This window comes from Ornithodoros turicata, chromosome 7 (genome assembly GCF_037126465.1).
Source record: "Ornithodoros turicata isolate Travis chromosome 7, ASM3712646v1, whole genome shotgun sequence".
Taxonomy (NCBI): domain Eukaryota; kingdom Metazoa; phylum Arthropoda; class Arachnida; order Ixodida; family Argasidae; genus Ornithodoros; species Ornithodoros turicata.
The window spans coordinates 57,699,018-57,711,820 of NC_088207.1; the positions used below are offsets into that span (position 1 = coordinate 57,699,018).

Sequence of the window (12,803 nt, forward strand, 5' to 3'; positions counted from 1 at the left end):
GTTTTGGGGGGCGATCGCCCAAGCGTCTCCCCCTTGGATCCGCGCCTAAACAAGTCACTATACTAACCATCGAGCGAAGCTTATTTAGTGACTTTATGTCGAACGAAAGTGCATGTTCTCTCTATGTTCTTATGCATAGAAATTTCCTATGTGACAACTTTTCGAAATGATGGTTTTCTTATCTTTTTTTTTTTTTTGCTATTGCTAGATTGTGGTACCTGGAAGTGGAACGATTTCTGGCAAAAGAGTCAGCATTTGCTAAAAAAATTGCTCGTAGTATTTAGCACAAGTTCCCTATAGATAAATGCCGCTGATCGCATATATTTTTCGTTTATTCATTTTTTTACTCGAAAAACGGTATTACATATGCCAGGACGCATATTCACGCATGGGTAGTTTAATGATCAGTGAAGTGAATCTTTGACGCCTCATGCGGCGCGTTTCTGTGTTAGTGTGTCATGAATATAGAGAAGGAAGCGTCTTGCGTAATATGCTTTGATGTCGCACGCCACCTATATCTCACAGAATGTGTTTGCGGTAGGGCCGGACTTTCGGTAGGTATAGGCACACGGAAGGTAATAGACGCAATAGACGAAATGCTTCACATATAGGCACATTCTTCTCTCCATCTTGTTACAACGCTGGGTATAGGCACGGTGAACTCGGGGAGAGATCTCTATACCGGGTGGTGCACGCGCACAGTATAAAGGATCGGGAGGGGTTCTCGGGGAACATTTCACCCTGGTTTTCTTAGAGTCCCAAATGCACCACCATATGTGCGATTTCGCGGCGAGTGGGGGGGGGGGGGGGGGGTATTTGAACCCGCGAAATTCATTCTCTGGCTATGTCACCCACAGTGGCGTAGCCACGGGGGGGCTCGACCCCCCCTACCTGCCACGGACCGACCCACACAAATCCTGCAAATCCGAGACCATAATATGTGTGTGTGTGTGGGGGGGGGGGGGGGACAGTGTGACGATCGCGAAAGTTCTTGCAGTTCATGGCGTCTATCTAAGAAGCACTCTTGAATGGTTTTCAAAGTATGAGCTTTTCAAAATACTTCCAATCTCGTGACACCACCTCATTGGTCATGACAGCCTATCGTACTGTGAACGTCTAAATAAACTATTTTCGTTCCTTTCTTTTAATCCTCAATTTGCAGTGTGCACAAGTATGTGTGTGTTGTCGACACAGGATCAGCGGGGGGGGGGGGGGGGAGTTTTCGTATTGAGCCCCCCTACCATGGAGGTCTGGCTACGCCACTGGTCACCCATGACAACGCAGAAAGAAAGCAAGTGGAGATTCTGGAGAACCGAACGTGGCCGAGCTGGTTTCGAATTCGGGACGAAAGCGACCTTGCAACCCGTCAGAGCTTTTCTGACAATGGTGCATTTTCTTCTGGTGTCCCACAACATACATTCTTCACAATGTACGTTTCTCAGAATCCGACCTTCCCAAACAAACGTCCCCCCTCGCAGTCTCATGATGAGTTCTCGAAAGAGATTAGGAGAGGGCGCTACGGTCGGGACAGGGAGATGTTGGATACCGCTAGGAGATTACTCGAGAGCCGGAAATAGAAGTTTGGTCAGGTAGAACTTTTTTTTGGCTGTTGATTAGCGCTAGTTTGAAAGTGTGCGAAGATGTAGAGCTTACGCAGACACTTCGCTTCTGTAGGCAAGATGCGCTGGCTAGCCAAACAACATCGTTCTCATTAGGCTCCTTCAGAGAAACCACCCAAGGACATTCATCTGGTAATGTTACCCGTTCTGCTGCGACTGTTTTCTCCAATACAATCGTGGCATGTTTTGTCTTTTACACGTTAAAATGAACGTACAGTGCAGCTTACTCTATGCTAGCTGTCTGTGTTCCCCTCCGTTTATATTTAGATGTTTGTTCCCGCGAGCTGTTTGTTGTTGCTACTTTTCTGGCCGGAGGACAGAATCAACAAGATCGCTTCCTCCATCTACGCGGCCTCGATTACTCAAAAGTCTCCTTTTCGTGGCCAGTGGACATCTCGTGTATTTCATCGCAAAAGTTCTTCTACGGATAGGAGAAAGACAGTGGACATGAGCACATACCTTGGGCATGCGTTATCTGACAGTGTGTGTGTGTGACTCACACATCTAAACAGTGATACACTGTATAAACTCTGCTGATTCTTCTCCGGAATACATGCCCAGCCGGCTGCCTTCTCGAGCTAGTTGGCGCTGAGACGTCGCAGTGTTTCCGCATGGTGGGTTTAACTATCCCGCGTCAAAATAAATAGTGAGAGCAGTAGCTTTGCAAACACCTGTTCATTGTATGCGCGCGCGCGCTCTTTTTGTAGCATGTGGCAGATTATACCTGTCAGACGCGACAGAGTTGTGTGTAGTGCGGTAATGCACGGACTCCGTTGTGCACCGATTTCTAGTCGCGAATTACACGGTCCGTTAAAGTGTATACTGCCTGTGAAGAAACATGGGGTGAGTTTATTGCATTATTGCACATAAATGCAACGTGTAAAAGCGTTTTTGATGCAGGAACGGAGTTGATCATTAGTATGTGTCTGCTTCTATACATGGAGTTGCAGGACATTGACTTTGTAGGACGTTTGTGGTAAATTGTAGTTGGTAACATGGTAAAATGTACCAACCAGTGCAAAGTAAGGCAAAAAAGTTTAACCAAGGGCGCCAAATCAATCCGAAAGCAAAAAAAAAAAAAAAAGAGAGAGAGAGAGAGAGAGAATGAGAACATTGTTATGCTTGTTGTTCCGGAGCAAAGCCAAGAAATAATACTTGTGGTTTATGGATCAAGTCAGAAGTTGACCATCCGGAACGAAGGTGCATGGAAAACTTATGTAATATGTCGTCTTAAAATCTGTATTACGTTTCCATATTGTTGGTGTTTTTGTGTCATTCTTTGGGTGTTGTCGGCACTCCAGTTTTCCGATTTGAAGACAAACTAAACGCAGCAATCTCACCATCGTACCTTTCGCCTCCGAGACGAAAAAGCGGAAATCACCCGAAAACCACACTTGCAGTGCCCTTTATGTCGGCTAGACACTTGCATTCTTACTATAACGAAATTGCTCGGTCCATCGTTAAGTCCAGCTCACCGATGCCCTGCCCTGAAAAAACACTGCTCATCCTTCCGGGCAGTGTAGGACATTGGTCCTCATTTCATTTCATTTCATTTATTTTATTTCATTCTACACAAAATATATCACAACTGGAGACCATAGACATGGAGGAGCCAGAGGGAAAACACTCCTCCCTGAAAAGTGCGTTAAACATAATAAGAGCACAAATCATAATACATGAGAATAATACAGTCCAGGAAACAAAAAATAAAATAAATAAATAAAGAATGATGCACCGTGATGAATTGTTATATCAAATGATGCACGATCATTGATAGATGAATTGTTATATCAATTATATTAAATTACTACAATGGGGTAAAGTATCAACCCGTCATGATGAAACATCTCAATTATCATCATCAAAATAAAGTGCTGTTCTACACAACATTGTACGCAGCGTTCTCCTTAATCTGGTGTCGATCTCTTTGGAACTTAGGAACTCCGTAAAGAAGCTGATGGAGACCCCACCATCCGAAGAGAACCTCAATGTAAGCGATCTGGACTTCGAAGAGCTCCGTCCGCCCGAGCACGACCTGGATGCGATCGACGACGCGGCGTGTAATGAGTGCGACGGAAAGGACGGGGGTAAATATCCACTATGTGAAATGTCTTTTTTTTTTTTTTCCTTTAATACGCGTTCTCTAAAGTATATGCTTTGTCACTTTGTACTTATTCGTAAATATCGATATGTTCGCAAATGAGGAAGAATGAAATGACACTGCATTGCAACCAAATTTTCAGCTACCTCCAGGGCAGTCTGCCTTCCATTCACGAGGATACACGATGGAGGTGTCGGCATGCTGGAACCGAACGACAGCTTCCTCATACCGGGATGTTGCATCGAGTTAAAAATCACCAGCTTCGATCGGGATCACACGAGCGCTCATATCATCTACCCTAATGTGTAAGCGCTTTGAGATTCTGATATAAGAGCAGTTTTTAGCAGGGTTAAAGGTAATGGAATCTTTTTCATTTCCGTTACCATTATTCGAAGTCCATCTTCCATTACCATTGTATACATTTATCCGGCATAATTTGGGGCGAAGTGTCACAACCCCTTTAATTCACTAATAATAGTTGTGACTAAAGTTTGGTTCGGTTAAGCTATAAAGTTGTGGGGAATACAAGCTCTGATGCGAAGATATGTCTTTTCGACAGGTATGTGATTGAATTACGACACGGCGAGTTCCAGTGGACGATTAGACGGCGTTACAAACATTTTCAGCAGTTGCATCAGCAGTTGCAGCTGTATCGGGCCTCCATGGCCATCCCTCTGCCTACAAAGAGGTATGTCAAGAAGATTCTGCCAGTGAGAGCACTTTTTCACAATTTAGGACTACGACTCCTTCCCGAGCGACAAGTAAATCAGGAGACACGAAAATTTGTCACATTTACGTGTTGCTGTTGGAGACGCGATGCTTTTTCTTTTCTTCTTTTTTTTTCCGGACAACAGACCCATCATATATCAGCAACTATAATTAGAGCCTCGTATGTTAAGCATAAACCCAGTAAAACCTGTTTTTACCTCTCGATTTGCGTCACTTTCGAAACTAAAATCGGGGCGGCCACAAAGCTGAGCTTCCTAAAATGCGAACTCTGCTGCTCATACAGGCTGAGGTGAACACCAAGAATTTTTCTCTGTACCGTGTTACCTACAACTAAAAAGTTATTGTATTTGTTGCATACAATATGTATGTCCTCCCACTTAACACGTCTTAGAAGTACAACGTATTGTACTTGTATTGTACAAGTACGTGTATTGCAATATAAAGCCACACATTATTGGTTAGTATCATCCTCTTTGTTGTATTGCCAGAACGTTATTGCAATGTTTCCCTTTCTGCGTCGTAGACACCGCGAGCGACGGAGAAGCTACAAAGAGGAGAAAACGAAAAGTCGTCCACTCCCACGGTTTCCCAAGAAACCAGAGTCTCTCCTGTCACACGAAGAGGTCAAGCAGAGAGCTGTAAGCTGTACTTTTTTTAGTGTACTCCTTCACTCAGGTTGATCGATATGAGTCCTGCACGAATTTAATCCGTTGGAGAGGTACTTGCAGTGTTGTCCACATAGTTGCTTCGTGACGTAGAGGGACAACTTATTGTTGGCATTGAATAATATTTGTAGCGCAGGCTCTAAGAAACGGTATTATACCAGAAATATAGCAGGTAACGGTAACGGAAACGGATGTCACACACTCAGAATACTTGAAACAGAGATGTAAACGAAAACAGTTTGCAGTAATAATTTGGGTACTGCAGTCCCTGACTTATTATAATCCTTTACTGTATCGTTTAGATAAATTTATGAAATAAAGCTGGGTGAGGCGAACTAAAATTAACTGACGAACAACAACGAAAATGAACTATTAAGTAACTGCAGCTTCTGATTAGCAGGCATTCCGGCCTTGACTTTTTTGCACTCTGCTATTCTGCTTCGTGTACACGTGCGTACGGAGAGACAGCAGTACCGACACCCGAAATAGACACGTAACGGAAACAGAATCTGAAACAGAAACAAATATGGGCAAGCAACGGAAACGGAAAAAAGTTCTGTTGCCTTTCCCCGATTTTAATGTCTCGATTCGCCAACGACAACTACCGTTCTTCGCACCTTAGGGCTGTTGTGGTTTTGTTTTTCCCACAAATAAATTGTCCCATAAATTTAATTTCATTAGTTTTTCGCTTAGTACGGTGGGTGCAAAAGAGAAATGTTGCACACAGAAATTGCCCGTATCTGCAGTATGCCATGCGGTGAAGACATGTGTAAACATGCATGACAGTGTCTGAAAGGCTTCCTGTTTACACATTACAGCAACAACTAGAAGCCTACTTACAAAACTTACTTCAGGTTCCATCGTACAGGTCACACCCCGACACAGTAAGTTAACCCGTTGATAACCCAGTTGCACAAAATTCGTCTCACCATACCACATGTTCCCTGTTTCCCCCACACACATAAAACTGCAAATGTATCTAGAATGTGCTGGGGATGTCATTTTGCATTGTAGATGCAGTTCCTCGAGATCAGTCCATTCTCGTTCATTGGTTCTCTGGGAGCCAAGGGTAAAGAGGGCATAGTCAACAAGAGAGCTGGAGGTCACCACGGAGCGAGATGTTGCTTCAAAATACAGTTTCTCTTTTACCAGTGCTGCAGTCGGTGGAGAAAAAGGTAAGCCGATCTCAACTCGGAGGACAATGATGATCATTTTCATCTCTGTCTGCCAAACTGTCCTATAGGTGGCTGATCGTGAAGGACTCATGTGTGATCTACGTGCGGCCTCGTGACGGAGCCATCAAGTGCGTCATGCTCATGGACCAAGGTTTCCAAGTCCAGTCGGGTTTCATGGCCACCGGTGTCAACCATGGAATGCTCATCTCGAATCTCACGAGGTGGGTTTGCTGCAATCGATTGGCGCAGCGCAACCACGGCTTCGGGACAGGCGATTGAATACGGAACTTTTTCTCCGTCTGCGCAATTTTTGCGTAGAAACCTGTTGGTGAGATGCTGGACACGGCGCAAGGAGCGAGAGTGGAAGGAGCAGCTCATGCATCTTGCCAAGACAGCGGGAAGAGATTTTACGCAGCCCAATCGCTTTGACTCTTTCGTGCCCGTGCGCTCAGCTAATCGGTGCAGGTGGTAGGTACAGCGTGTCATTCCAACCCTGATACTTAAGTTGATGACTAACGCCCCGTAGCTTTCCACAGGTGGAAAATTTACATTTCCGAGATGTTGCACTCACAAACCCGCGGGCAAGAGAAAACGAGCAAAAAATAAAAAAATAAAAGTGCAGCACCCTCTCAAGATACCAGATCATCCCGCACGCTTTTCCATCCTTTCGTAACTTTTCACTGCGCAAAGGAAGCGACTCAACTCTGTCAATCTCCCTCCAGGCGTTGAATTTCCTTTCGTCGTGGCATATTCATTATCAGCATTATCATCCAGCATTACCAGTGGTGTCAGCCATTACAGTCGCGACTGATCACGTTTAATCAGCAAAAATGTCGCGGATCGATCGAAATCCTTACATAATTCCGTAAGATAATAAGATACCGAGTATTCCGTGAAAAACGGATGAATCTGAGGGAAACGGCAGGTCCTGCGAGACACGGCCAATTCCGCAAAATTTTGCGGATTCAGGGAAAGCTAGGGGGCTCTATTGATAACTAATTAGTAATTAATTACTAGTGCTGAGAAGGGTCTGAAGGTCGTGTCAGACCCCATCCTGAGGATTATTGCCTTTTATAATTATGATCAGGAGGGAGAAGATGAACTAGAGAAGCACTCGGAACTGCATACACAATATGCTTTGCACGTGCAGGTTCACAGATGGAGCTAAATACTTCGAAGCCGTGGCAAACGCCATTGAGATGGCGAAGGAAGAGATATTCATTGCCGACTGGTGGCTAACGCCAGAGATCTTCCTCAAGCGGCCCGTCGTTATGGGACACAAGTGGAGGCTCGACAAACTGCTCAAGCGGAAGGCTGTGAGGGCTCTTTCATCTTCAGGAATCTAGGACTTTAGTATCGCATAAAACCTTTTATTTTTGACAAAGCACTCTACGTTTTATTTTTGTAATTTTGTGCACGCAGGAGGAAGGAGTCCGTGTGTTTGTGCTCCTTTACAAGGAAGTTGAGATGGCATTAAACATCAACAGCCTCTACAGCAAGCAGAGATTAGTAGCACAACACCCAAACATCAAGGTATGGTACCTATCTTCTTACTGGGGCTGTGCAAATACCATATTTACTCGCATAATTTGTGCATATTTCTCGTGTCCCCCTACACATTATCTACTGAGAGACACAAAGACGTACTAGAAATGGAAAGCTCCGCAAAATATGTGAAACGCTGAGTGCCCTCACGCGGAGTGAAGGAAATGTATTGTGATGTGATATGTGATGGTCACAGACGGTATAATGTGGTACGATAGTGTCTCTACAGTAGCTGACTGATTTTCTGGACGCCGATTAATCATACTCATTCGATACCTGTGACCCCCATGAGGTAAACTGTGACCTTCACCACAGGATTAATACATTTATATTACTATCATTTTTTCCAGTCAGATTCGAGCCCAAAGGTACGATTTTCTGGACTAAAATGCTTGCGGACAAACACCAGTACGACTATTTTCGGCACTACGACGGTATTCGTAATTGGAACCGTAGGCGAGACTGCTCTCAAACTTCCCAACCGTACCACTAGGTGACGCCGTGTCTTTTGGCGCTTTGGGGGGTCAATGCGTTAGTCGAGTTTCTGTTGCGGCATGCTGTCACTGTTCACCGGATTTCGACGCGTTGTTGCTACTGTCCAGTGTGCACGACGAACGCATGGCGCTCGCGCAATCGCGCGCAAATATCATCACACGCAGGCGCCACATGCGGCAGGACACAATTACAGACTTATTTAGCGCAGTTGAGGTGAAATAAAGTTCAGTTTAGCGATCGTCGGTCACTGCCAAGTCCGGAAAATCGGTCGGCTAATGTAATCTCCACTGTCTATTTTGTAACGGCTCATTGCTTGCTACCCGCAAAGAGGCGTTCGTCATAAACTCGGTGCGTGTTGGTGTCCAGGTGTTTAGGCATCCAGACCATGTCAAAGGTGGCATCCTATTATGGGCGCATCACGAAAAGGTGGTTGTCGTGGACCAGACATATGCCTTCTTGGGTGGCCTGGACCTCTGCTACGGCCGATGGGACGACTACATTCACAGGCATGTTTAACTCTCAATATCTCCGCAAAAGTAGGTTTTACAGTATAGTAAACGCTCTACGATACATTATATATAGAGCCTGAAGTTTTAGGGTTTTACCCGATTCTTCGCCGAATTTGCACCCCGAATTGAAGGTTGCCTGTTTAGGGTGCAACCCGATTTTTACCAGGCAAATTGCCCTCTCTAGGATGTCTGTAGGAATGCACCAACTTACTTGTTTGGCAGAAAAATGTAGTTACATCACCGTTTGTACCAAATCGCTACAGTTAGTTTCAATAACTCAGCGCGATTTCTCCCCGATTTTAGCGTAATGGAAGCTTTTTCACCCGAATTCTGGTAAATGTTTATTTACCCGATTTTTACCCCCCAAATTTAGAAAAAAATATTTCCCGAAAACTTCAGGCTCTCATTATATACCACCAAAAATGGCTTTCCACATTATACCTCCGTTGGTGTTCGCAAATTTCCTATTATATGGGGGTGATCCAAAAAGAAAAGACCCTTTTAAAAAGTTAAGAAAATGTTTGATTGTTCAATTATATATTTTTTAAACAGATTTTTTTGGGAAAAATTGTGCAACTCATTGAGAGGTCTGTCTTCAAAGATTTTTGCTGTTCACTGCACGCTTCAAGTCTCCTGTGACAACTGTTCTTAGTCATGTACGTTCGTTAAATCCATTATCGAGCTTTTCACGCGACTTTCTCACATTCTGTTCGTTCATTCCACTGAAGACGGAACTAAGGTCGCCACGCGTAGCACATGTAAGAATCACTCACTTACGTACACCAGAAATGTGTGTTAGCACTGTCTATGCCTTTGGGGATTAGTGCTGGTAGGTCACAAAAAAGAAAAAGAAGAGGATTTTTTTTTTTCAAAAACTTTTTGATAAAAAAAATGACTTTAAAAAAAAAAAAAACAACAACAACACAGGAAACCACAATTATCGCCCGATTTTTCCTCGAATTGCAGATTTAAAATTAGCGCCCAATTCCCGGTAGCACAGAACGGTACTACTTTGTACAAGTGCATACAAGCTAGAAATTTTGGGTGTTACGGATCTTTCCTTTCTTTCTCGATCGATTTGTCACTTGGTGTTCTGCTTCCTTCCTCATGGTTATAGGCTGACAGATGTTGGTGGCATCACAGTCCAACAAAGCACTGACTCTACTGACAGCGAAACATTCACGAAAGAGGTAGTATGCCTCGCTTTCGGGTCTTCGTGTCGAGTTTGTTGCGTATGCAACGTTGAGTAACGCTTGTTCTAAGCATGACAATAAGTAGTACACATAAGAAATGACATGTTCCAAACATGTCATGTCATCTTTTCTTTTGGGTGACAACATTTAGTACTTTGAAGCCTTCTTAGGACAATCTTGACAACACTGTGTGTATCAGTGCAGAAGGTTGTTGTAGGCTGATACAACCTGAATCAATGTTTTTAGATAATTCCCGAGACATTGAACAGTGCTACTAGGTTCAAAGCCGAAATCAAGTACTAACTCTTTGTTGCAAAATATATTCGAAGCTTACAAATATTTGTGTCAACCTAATTTAGAATTACCTCGCAGTATGCAACAACAGTATTGGCTACCAAGAAACTGCGTTACGCACCGGATCCTTCAGCCGAGGACTCAACACCAGAGAAAACTCCGTTTGCAGGTACACGCAAATGGCCGCTTTGAGCCGTTACAGTTGTTCCTGCCATCCTCGCAATGTGCTTACCAGTGATGGCCAATAACTACTTCTACAGTAGCTTGACTATAACTACTAACTACTTCGCGATGGAGTAGTTTAACTAGTAGTTCGACTACTTTTGAGGGGAGGTAGTTAAAACTACTTCTTTAACTACTGCAATGTATTTTAACTACATCTTGAACTACTTAACGTTGTCCATCGACACCAATCCCATTCTATAGCGTTCTTGGACACCTAAATATGAATCACAAGCAGCGATAAAAGTGAAGGTTTAGTACACATGCACGGCACAATTGCTCCGCACCTCCGTTCTCATCAAACAATCAAGGTATCAAGGTAATCAATCATCAGTCGAGGTAAAAATCGGAAGTACAATCGTGCCGTAAAGCTTGCGGCAAAATCGGAAGTAGTTGGCAGTAACCTAACTACTGTAGTTAACTACTCGAAATAGTAGTGTAACTAGTAGTTGCACCCTACATTTCTGCAAGTAGTTGATAACTACTTTTTAACTACAATCAGGTAGTTTAACTACTAGTGTAACTACATGTAGATAACTACTGGCCATCACTGGTGCTTACATCGTTTAGAATTGTTAAACTTGACACAATGTCTCGTTTCCAGGAGAATCCGAGACAGATTCCAAGCCTCGGAGAGAGTCTCAGAGCGACGACAAACTGTACTTCGACCAAGAGGCTGGCAAATTTGTCTCCGGAGAAGAGCAGCGTTCGCGGCTGGCGGTCAACGTGCAGAAGGCACGGCGTGTCTTCCGCGCTGTCTCTGTAAGTCGCTGCGTGTGGCGCCGGTTGCTTCTAACGTTGTGTAGGCGCCTTCTGTAGGTTTGGGCAATTGCTAAGAAATGTTTTTGTTAGGACGCATGTTTTGTTAGTGCACTCGTTAGTTTGCAGTCGTAGTCGTAGTCGTAGTTCACGCGCTTGCCGTTGGGTGTGCCAGGAACAGATGTATCGACAAAGTTGGGACTGACATGCGGTTTTGTAGTTTGTCTGCTTTGCAATGGGCATTTGTTGTGATAGTAACAGAAAAAGATGACCAGGCTTGCTTGTTCACTTGTACTAATTTGTTTTGTACTGCAAGTTATGTTTTTGTAAGTGCAATATTTTTTGCCACGGTAGGGCTCGTATACGGTCTTCATCTCCTGTTTAACACCCATGAGGGCTCTGTACGTATCCCCCTGTCCCCCATGTCGTATCCCCCCTGTTGTGTTTTGTGTTCCTGTCCCTACCACCAGCTCAAGCTCAAGGATATGATACGTTACATTAATGTTACGTTCAACATCATTACACCAGCTCGCTTGCGTTTTAATGCTTTGTTCAAGAAAAATGCGTTACTTTTCATAAAGACATCTTCATTGGTGCCGTTACTACCAGACACGGAACAAATTCCAAACCTAAATACACCCATTTTCTAGTGAACGGAACGCCGCAAGTGGAAGGTGTTTAAACATATCTGGAGTCATTCCACACTGCTTGTAACATGTTCTGTGAAGCTGCTTTTCTCTATGCAATAAGTTTCAATCTCACAAAATACGGCTGATCCTCATGTGAGATGGCAGTTCCAATGCTCCTGCAATAAGGAATATGCCGGATAATGGTCAGTGTTCCGCACATTTCCCAGAATTAAATGTTATTTTACGTACGGTTTAGTAGTGCGCTAAGAAAGCAAGCGGCGATTTCTGCGGCACACGGAATAGTCGGGTAGACTATATTATAGCGGGGCACACAGGCTTTTTTTTTTCTGCATTAAATATACTTCTAGCAGCTTCTTGATCACTTATTATGCAGCTTGTGCTTTGCTCTTGTGTTTGGTTGCATGACTTATCATGTCTTATTTGTCCCGGCCTCTTTGGGAATGACCGTGAGTTAGGCCTACCAGCGGCTCCTAAGACACGGTCAGGTATGTTTCTCCACTTGTGTTTGGCGTGCACGACGTAGTAGTAGCCTCCCAGCATGACTATAACATGACTAACGCTTCCCTTTTTTTTTCTCTCTCTCTCTGTTGCTTTTCTTCGTTCTTTTTCGCACCCTTTACCTCTCGAGTTAGGCGTACCAGGAACGCCTGCGGGACGAGGTACGTAGCGCATCTTCCTCTGTGGATAGTTACCCGGACGTTACGTGTAGGGTTGCCACCTTTGGTAGCGAAAAATACCGGCTGAGGGAGAGGAGGTGGAATAGAGGGAAAGGGAGAAAGGCTCGCGGGAAAGGGAAGTGGGTGAGGGGTGGAAGAGCACACAGAGAAAACAGAGATAGAGAGAGAGC

The 12,803-nt window shown here is 44.2% G+C and overlaps 1 protein-coding gene across 5 annotated transcripts in view; it reads left to right on the forward strand.

The window, feature by feature from the left end:
- The first annotated feature begins 1,518 nt into the window (after positions 1-1,518).
- Positions 1,519-12,803, forward strand: part of LOC135401723 (phospholipase D2-like) — a 29,365-nt gene continuing 18,080 nt past the window's right edge. The window contains exons 1-18 of one of the 5 annotated variants that reach the window (XM_064634271.1): positions 1,519-1,589; positions 1,675-1,751; positions 3,558-3,706; positions 3,863-4,025; positions 4,280-4,408; positions 4,973-5,087; positions 5,933-5,998; positions 6,129-6,289; positions 6,358-6,510; positions 6,608-6,757; positions 7,440-7,605; positions 7,712-7,822; positions 8,696-8,835; positions 9,956-10,028; positions 10,404-10,494; positions 11,152-11,309; positions 12,412-12,441; positions 12,589-12,615. In XM_064634271.1, coding sequence (XP_064490341.1) covers positions 3,577-3,706; positions 3,863-4,025; positions 4,280-4,408; positions 4,973-5,087; positions 5,933-5,998; positions 6,129-6,289; positions 6,358-6,510; positions 6,608-6,757; positions 7,440-7,605; positions 7,712-7,822; positions 8,696-8,835; positions 9,956-10,028; positions 10,404-10,494; positions 11,152-11,309; positions 12,412-12,441; positions 12,589-12,615 — 1,863 coding nt within the window. In that variant the 5' untranslated portion in view covers positions 1,519-1,589; positions 1,675-1,751; positions 3,558-3,576. Of the gene's footprint in view, positions 1,590-1,674; positions 1,752-2,213; positions 2,234-2,363; positions 2,463-3,557; positions 3,707-3,862; positions 4,026-4,279; positions 4,409-4,972; positions 5,088-5,932; positions 5,999-6,128; positions 6,290-6,357; positions 6,511-6,607; positions 6,758-7,439; positions 7,606-7,711; positions 7,823-8,695; positions 8,836-9,955; positions 10,029-10,403; positions 10,495-11,151; positions 11,310-12,411; positions 12,442-12,588; positions 12,616-12,803 lie in introns of those variants that run through there. The other 4 variants (XM_064634272.1, XM_064634270.1, XM_064634273.1 and 1 more) reach the window with 4 other exon arrangements.